Source organism: Sinohyriopsis cumingii, unplaced genomic scaffold (genome assembly GCF_028554795.1).
Source record: "Sinohyriopsis cumingii isolate HCF-2022 unplaced genomic scaffold, ASM2855479v2 utg000160l, whole genome shotgun sequence".
NCBI lineage: Eukaryota > Metazoa > Mollusca > Bivalvia > Unionida > Unionidae > Sinohyriopsis > Sinohyriopsis cumingii.
Window position 1 is genome coordinate 10732115 of NW_028315873.1, and position 9137 is coordinate 10741251.

Below are 9137 nucleotides of genomic sequence, written 5' to 3' on the forward strand. Positions count from 1 at the left end.
TTCAATCTTCGTACATAGTTTTGCTATTGTTTTATAATTGTTCGCTTTTAATTCTTTCTTCTTCTTCTTTGAAATATTATTATTATTATTATTATTATTATTATTATTATTATTATTATTATTTTCTTATTATTATTCGCAGAACTTGTCTCTTAAATTCATCAAGAATGCAGTGCAGCTCATTCTATTCCAATGTTGAAGAGAAAATAGGAAATGTATTTTCTAGCTACGGTCGTCTGGTTGCCAGACATCCATGGAAATTCATAATAGTGAGCGTGTTGGTGAATTGTCTTCTTGGAATAGGCTTAATATCTATACATATCGAAATGGATTTGGCTACCTTATACACCCCTATTAACAGTGAAGCTACACAGGACAGTGCAAAGATCAAATCTTGGTTTGGCGATCCAACTACCTCAAATTTTGCCGGTGCACAACAATTGCCTAGTATTGGACGGAATGCCGAGGTGATAGTCAGGGCTAAACATGGAAACGTTTTAAATATTTCTGTTCTCGAGGAATTAGAAATTCTATTCAACTACATAAGCGAGATAGCCATTAATCATGATGGTTTTAGCAATACCTTTTCAAACGTTTGTGCCAGAAACAGTCTTGGTTGCGTAGTAGACGGTACTTTTTTCTTCTCAACTGAATTCAAAACAGCAGTATCCTATAAAAATGTAACCTACCCGTACTTTTACCACAAAACCTTTGGTCCAGTCTATTATGAAGGCTTGGTAGGTGCCTTATTATCAAACGGGTCTCATTTACTCTCTGCGCAAATGCTTCTTATGATATTTCATATTAGAACAGACATCAAGAAAGAAATAGTGATATCTTGGCAAAATGAATTTATTTCCAAGATGCAGACCTTTCAGTCGGATATACTCGACATAAGTTATGCACATTCTGATTCACTTGAAAAAGAGATAGACAAAAACGTAACAGGTGATATAACCTTATTTGTGGTCAACCTTGTCCTGATGATTGCATATGCCTATATTGCAACCACTACAGCACGATGTGATAGTGTAGGTCAAAGAGCCCATCTTGGTTGCTGCGGAGTCTTGGCAGCTGGAATGGCCATTGCTGCATCTTTTGGAATTGTCAGTGCCTCTGGAGTAAGCTTTGCGAACATTGTTGGAGTGGTGCCATTTCTAATGATAGGTAATATATCTTCGGTAATTGACAAAAGATTGGCGTAAGTTGCATATTGAAGTGAGAAGAAAACAAAACCTTTGCTTGCCTAAAATCTTATGACAAAGAAAACTGATTCATGGTAATCTAATCAGTAACTTTTTTCTTTACTTAAATATATGTTTCAAATCTGTCTTATTATCACCTTGTTAATGTTTAATGATGAGTACATATCGTAATGAGACATACACATCTGTCATATACGTTAATAATTCAGTGTCTTCTCTTTAATCACTGTCGCGATCATCACCGATCACTTTGTAAGAGTGAACTGAGATATACGCGCATAAACACATACTGGCACAAACAGATTTGGCTCTGCCTTACAGACCGCAATTTAAAACATGCACCAATTAGGATAAACTTCAGTACTAATACTACTGTCGCTGCAGTCATGAAATGAATTGTTTTGTTACACATATTTATAAACACAAACGATTTGAGCGTCATGAGCGATTTGAACATATGTTACCAAAAGGGAGTCATTAAACGGTTAAACCAACACTTATACCTGATATGCATATACAAAATAATATTCCCCAACTTTGCCATTTACAATAAGTGTTATATTACATTATTAAATTTAAAGGAAAGGTTATTGTATTTGTTTGTATTCTCTCTATGAAAGTTTTGAGTCTATATTTTGTAATGGAATAATCAGTTGAAAAAGAATTTGTGGTTCATTAAAGATTCTGTCTTGATGTAGGAATCGGCGTTGATGATATGTTTGTTTTGCTGTCTGGTCTTGCTGGAGCCTATGATAAAACATCTGTAGAAGAGAGGATCGCTGAGACATTGCGAACCAGTGGAGTGGCAATAACCATCACTTCTTTAACTGACCTCCTCGCTTTTGCTGCTGGTGCCTCCTCTGTTTTCCTAAGTGTCAGAAACTTCTGTATATACACAGGTATGGACGCGGCGTTTGCTTGCTGATAATCACAAATAAACTCAATGAATGTTTTAGTGAAAGTTCTAATAATATATTAATGCATTTACAATCTGAAATTATACTCCCTTTTGAACAAGACTAGACAATACAATATCGTTTTGTAAAACCATAATTCTTAATTGCAAAATGTTTGAAACGCATTAGTCAATGTCATTATACCTAAACAATAATTGCATATACATACAAACATGTATATTTTTCCTTTATATCCAATAGAGTCAACGATATTCAGTTTCTTAAAGTTAATAGAGTTTAAAACAAGCTTCGTCAGTCATGGTTAATATCTTTCAGGTGTAGCTGTGATATTTTGCTACATAAATCAGGTGACCTTCTTTGTGGCTTGTTTGACACTTCACGAAAGACGCATGGCAGAAAATAGACACTGTATGACTTGTATGCCCGTTCTAACTAAGGATGAAGCCATAAATGCTGGAAAAGACAGAAGCTACATCCTTTGTTGTGCTGGATCACCGTCAAAGTCACGAAGTGAAGCTGAGAGCCATCTAGACAAACTTCCCGGCTGGCTGGTTCCTAAAATCGTTCTTAAATTGCCATGCAAAATTATTATATTGTTTTTATTTGCAGGTTACCTTGCCGCATCAATTTATGGGGTAACAATTATGAAAGAGGGCCTAGAACTAAAATCTCTTGTGTCAGATTCTTCTTACTATCATAAACATAAGCACTGGCTTGACGATAATTTTCCTTCCCTCACTCCTGTTTCTTTTGTTATTAGTGAAAATGTTCCCTACTCTGATCAAAACACCCAACAGAAAATAACGTCTCTTCTTAAACATGCAAAATCGAATTCCCAGGTAAGGCAAAGTTTCGAAATTAATTGGGTCTCAGCATTTCAACAATCACCTTTTTATAACGATTCATCAGAGGCTGATTTTGTGAACAATTTAATAACTCAGTTTTTGACCCATACGTCATTCCAAATGTACAAGAATGATATAGTTATCGACTCTGGGCGTAAAGTAATTACAGCTTCTAGATTTTATGTCTTGTCAAATGAACTGAGATCTACACCAGAGCAAGCAGCACTTATGATAGATATGCGTGAAGCAGCAAAAACCTCATCTTTACCAACATTTGCTTTTTCTCCCGCTTTCATCTTCTTTGAGCAATATGTTGCCATTCTGCCTCAAACACTGCAAACGGTTGGAGTTGCCGTAGCAACTGTTTTCCTAGTGACATTTATGTTTATGCCACATCCCCTCCTTTTGTTGTATATCACTGCAACGGTGATAATGATCATGGTCGGGTTGTTCGGCTTTCTTCCATTTCTCGAGATGACTCTTAGTTCTTTAACCATGATACATATCATCATGAGTGTTGGATTTTCGGTTGATTTCACCGCTCATATATGTCATGGGTTTATGATCACAAGCGGGCGCACTCGAGATGAGAAAGTTGAACAAGCAATAATAAGATCTGGTGGTCCCGTGTTCCATGGTTTCGCATCCTCATTTTTTGGCATTGCGGTTCTTATAGGCGCTTCCTCTGATATATTTTTTTCTTTTTTCAAAGTTATGGTTCTTGTCATTGTCTTAGGTATAACACACGCTCTTTTATTACTACCAGTAGTCCTTTCTTTCATTGGTCCTTTCAGAGCAGGGAGTAAAAGCAATGCTCCGATGAAGACTGAAACTTACCAATCGCAAACATCACCATCTAGCACTACCATAGCAACAATTGATGAGGAAGGAATAAATTACGAGACGCTGAAAGATCTATACGTTCAAAATTGGAACAGTTTGCCTCCATCCAATTAATTGATATCATATATTTATGAATATCTTTATATTTAGTTTGCTTCCGTGTAATCTGGAATAAAAAGGAGGTTTCCCTTTGTTATCATATTACTCATGGTTTACATTAAGTGTCGTGTTTGTTTTATTATCTAGATAATATCATGTAACACGAGTGTATATACAAATCATTCATCTTATTATAAAACTGACAATATGCTTGTTCATTCTAAAATAACAAATATATTTGTCGTTGGTAATGGACATTATAATCTAATTTATCTTACATGATAAACAAAACCTTCTTCAGCATAAAAAGTACATATAAATTTCAAACAAAAAGAAAACAGCCATTAGAGTATTGGATTTACTTTTAATGACACAATTTTACCATTTTAAAGACTAGCACGTTTAAAACCGCAAATTGGACACAGCGACAGCTAACAGAATCAAACATTGCATTTTATGCGAATGAGGTACTCGACGTTCATTAGTTTTTGTTTAGCTACTTTGTGCTTGGAAGATTGACATAGCAACGCATTTGTTTAATCAAACCACCCATGTTTCCTTTTAGCACCCTACCTTTTGTAAACAAAATGGTGGACACAGAATTAGCTCGTCCGTCCAACTGTCACACTTGTATATGTGCTTGTTAACTTTAAAGAAGTTGGAGATTTTTCGTGAAACTTGACTTGATATACTTGTACATAATAGTTAGAAGTCACGTGGCAATCCAGATAGGAGTAATAATTATAATGGTCAAGTCATGGCAAAATATTTTACATTTTCCATTGCACCTCCTCTTCCAATCGGTATTCTCAGAGTTCTTGAAATTAAAGTAGGTTTCCAAGGTAGAGTTTCCAAGATAGCTAATCAATGTGTATGCAGTGTCATACTTTGGTGCATTTTATTCTGACATTTGTCAACCTGATTTTCTGAAAACTGTTGCTGCTTTAAGACAAAATAAAAACATACACTAACAACAAACCAATCCCACGCTATTGATAAGTTAGAGAATGTTATAATACTCATTAAGAATTTACTTCTTCAGTTATTCATTTAAATTTAAATTAACCAAAGTCGACGCCATGTGGCCAGAAACCTCAGGTTTTTACTAGCATCGTGTTACCATCAATGCAGTCAAAATTAGGTAAATGGAAAGAATCCAGTTGAGTATTTGTTATGTCTGATGTCCAATGTATTTAATAACCATTCATCCTCATGCGACCAAAATATTTTAAATTATAAACGACAGTAAATTCCGACAAAGCGTACATTACACTGACACTAACGTTCGAAATTAAATATCATATAGTATCACGTACAGGCTTGATAACGATGATATTGTTTTCATTTTTTTAACATTTCGAATGTCATCGTGACTGAAATGTACATGTGCGTCTAAATGTATGATAAGTCTGGAATACACGTTAATTAGGCCCCACTCCCGTCTACCCCAACCCGCTTATATGTTCCCGGAGTGGCAAATGGGAGTATTTACTTTATAAATGATTCCGTTATACTTCAGGTGTATAATCATATCAGTCAATGCAAGACTTAAGGTCTGTGATAATTCGACTGGCATTTTAATATGTCTGTCTGTTTCACTGTATGTATGTATGTATGTATGTATGTATGTATGTATGTATGTATGTATTTAAGTCTATTTATCCATTTGTATCCACACGTATCGTTATATTTTGCATTTTGAAATGTTTATTTTAACCTTGAAGGCACCATATTTATGTCATTTCAGTTACAGTGTAAATCTAAAAACAATTTCAATGTTAAATCAAATACTATTTTGTCAAATGAGTTATAATGTATATCATACGTTGCAAAGACTCTGTACAACATCTTTATATAAATATAGAATAATTTCTTGGATTCCTCTTACATCAGAAACAAGATTTTACAGTATATCCTCTCTACTATGGTTTTAAAATATTATATGAAAACCTGTATGACATAATTTAAATAATTTATTTTACTTGATAATAATTGTGGAATGATATATGACACAACTATTAATTAATTAAAACCATTCACCTTGTGAATTTGCTTCGTGTATGTAGACTCGTAAGTATATATAATAGGAATCAGTTTTTCGTCATTATAAAATGCTTGCTGTTACTACCCTTGCTCTCAATCTCATGAAAATCGAATCGCCAATCAAAATACAGCTTTCATGTTTCTGAGAGTGAGAAACTTCACTCAAATCATATCTTTCTTACATGAAATGCAACCTTTAGATATGTTAGTGCTTTGTCCTAACGGATTTCATGACTTGCATCCCTTATTAAGTGATGCCAACTAACGAATAGTGTGTAACAGCGCTTCAGTGTACTTGGTCCAAAAATAGTGGCGGCAATATACTGCAGAAGGATATTTTGTATGTTCAACATGGAAAGTATGCTTACGTACAATGGAAGACATTACTGGTGTATTCGAGTGAAGGGTATTTTTGTAAACACGGACGACAATGGAAAACTGCCAAATTATGAGTCCATCCACATTTCGCGATCTCTTGTCTTGATCACGTGGGAACAGTGTTCAAACTTGAAAAAATTAGTTTTGATTGAATGCTGACCCGAAGCACAGAAATCGATCCACCATTGTGTAGGTAGGGATAACATATTGGACCTTTGGTTAGCGAAGATGGTAATATTCGTGTCCATCAGAATACTGAGCAATGAGTTTGTGTGTCTCATAACTTTGCACCTTCTAATTTAGAGAAATGTATTGTCATGATTTTAATAAACTTGATGCTTTTCTTTGGTTCTGTTACATAATTTGATTCTTAGAGTCGTATCTATCTATTTATCTATCTGTCTGACTGTTTGTCTGTCTGTCTCTCTATCTATCTATATATCTATCTGTCTATCCATCTATCTCTTAATCTATCTCTCTCTGTCTCTATGTCTGTCTATCTGTGCAACTGGGGAGGTCAAATTGGTCAGTGTAAAGTCTAACTACAGAATCATAATGCAGCTGTTAATTGACCACTTTTTTGACACTAACTACCTAGCTACCAGTTTAGAACAATAATATTGCGATCAATTATTTTCGTATGGACATTTTATGATGACATCAAAATAAGAGCACTACTCAACAATTAAGAAGAAAACAAATTCAGTGTCACTACTTTAGTATTAAATCTTATAACAACAATTAATATTTGTTGAAGATCGGTAAAAGCACCTATATGTTCACGTTGACATACACTCTCGTGTATAACAAGACTAATTTCTAATCAAAAGTACAGGGGTTGAAAAATCTCTGACATTCCTTGGACCAGTCAGACATGTACTGAAACTATAAAGTAGACTCTTGCTTTTCACATGGTAGGCTATAAATGGCTGTCTGTATAACTGGTGGAGAAAACACACTGGAAGAATCACGGACCCACCAGAAGGTACTGGCTAACATTTTCACATACTTACATAGGCCGAACCTAAGACTCGAACCGAAGCGGATAGAGATGCTATAGGCAAATGCAAGTGCTTTAGACCACTAGGACATAGTAGAGAATAGACTCCTACTCAACCAGATATGCATGAATATAAAAGCTGACGTGGTTAGGGAATCAAATTATGTTCACAACGTTATTGTTCTGTATATATTATATGACCACTAACTGACCATTTCTATGTAATTTCGTAATGAGGGAGAATCAATTATATGTCCTTGGTAAAAATAAATTGAAAACATGTAGTGATGCACTTTAAGTAAATAAAGTCGGCAATATCCTTGACAGAAAATCAGTGTCATTGGAAAGAAGCCCTGGTCATCCTTGTGTAATGATATGTGTGCTTGATTAGAAAATTCACTTGACCGCTGGAATTGTTCACTTGACATTTCAAGTTACGCAAGTAAATCATTTGACAAATTGTTCCATTAGTGTTTTAAATCAAGTCTTAGAATATACTACTTTCAAGAGATATTTAAGCCATTTCGAGAGACATTTAATAGAAATCCATCTAAAACAGATCACCTGAGTGGCTTAATGTGACCCACTGATATACCATCGAGGTGCTAAATTATTATTATTGTCCTGTACGCGTAGAATCTCACGACAATTTGTTTTAGGCAAAATAACAGATCAGTCAGCCTATCGAATCACGTGTCAGGAACTGAACATTTGAATCTCGTATCGTAATAACGTACATGTTTTATACCAGTAAATAAAGCCTCTTGAGAACATATTCATGTAAAATTAAATTCACTCTAAATGATGACAATATATTTAGTATAAACTCTATCCTTATTAACTTTAAATGACATTTGCTAGAGGTAAATGAAATAAAACAATATGTAACAAAATATCAAATAGTTACTTTTCATGGATATAAATTTTAAGGTTCGACTCTGAGATGGAATTTTGACTACTGATGAATGTGGATGTAAACACGTAAAATCGACTTTTAGAATAAACAGTCTCCCAATGACCCCTATTCATAATTATTTATCGACTAATTGACATGCTATTGCAAAATTTTAAATATTTAAGATCACCCATTCAAATCAGCTTGTCGTAGAAAGATGGTCTACGTAAACCATGCCTAGAGGTGTGTCTCATTTACGCTCTGATATGTTAATTGAACAGCGTGATTGAAAATTGGCTATAGGTCAATTTCAATAAACGTACTAAATTTCAGTGTTTTTCTATTCCTTCCAATGTACCTTCGAAAGATGGCGCATAATCATATTGATATACTGTATATTTGTAATCGCACTAACACCTATATACGCATCTTTGGAAAGTCTGTTGTCGATCAACATTCCAATCAGAAATTTCAAAGTCTTATGTATCATGCTCTTATAATGATCAGATTCCCATAATCTATACAAAAGGATTTATAAATAACTAAAATCGATAAACATTAGTTATACAATGTTCAATAAAAACGCAAGTGAGACAACTTCACATAGCACTAACTTGTAGATTTGAAAGGTCTCACATAACTATTTTCATTAATCATGTGTTATCATGAACAATATTCCAATGAAAAATCATAACCGTTATCGATGACAATAGGCATATACTATGCAATAGAAGTGTAAGGGAGGCAACTAGACAAATTACAGACCTCACACAACTGTCTGACTTCACAGTCAATATATACAATAGTTAAATTAAGAATGTAAAATCCAGTTAAAGGGTCTTCGACTGTTTAAACTAAAAACCTCAATCCAAAGCATTGCAACTAGATATTGCGTCCATGTTTACCCGTGTA

At 34.4% G+C, this 9137-nt stretch overlaps 1 protein-coding gene across 1 annotated transcript; it reads left to right on the plus strand.

Moving 5' to 3' along the window:
• Positions 1-326: 326 nt before the first annotated feature.
• Positions 327-3924, plus strand: LOC149774769 (patched domain-containing protein 3-like). The gene is made up of 3 exons (XM_089945002.1): positions 327-1167; positions 1904-2104; positions 2438-3924. Exons 1-3 carry the CDS (start codon positions 327-329, stop codon positions 3922-3924), a joined length of 2529 nt encoding a protein of 842 aa, XP_089801128.1.
• Positions 3925-9137: the final 5213 nt, after the last annotated feature.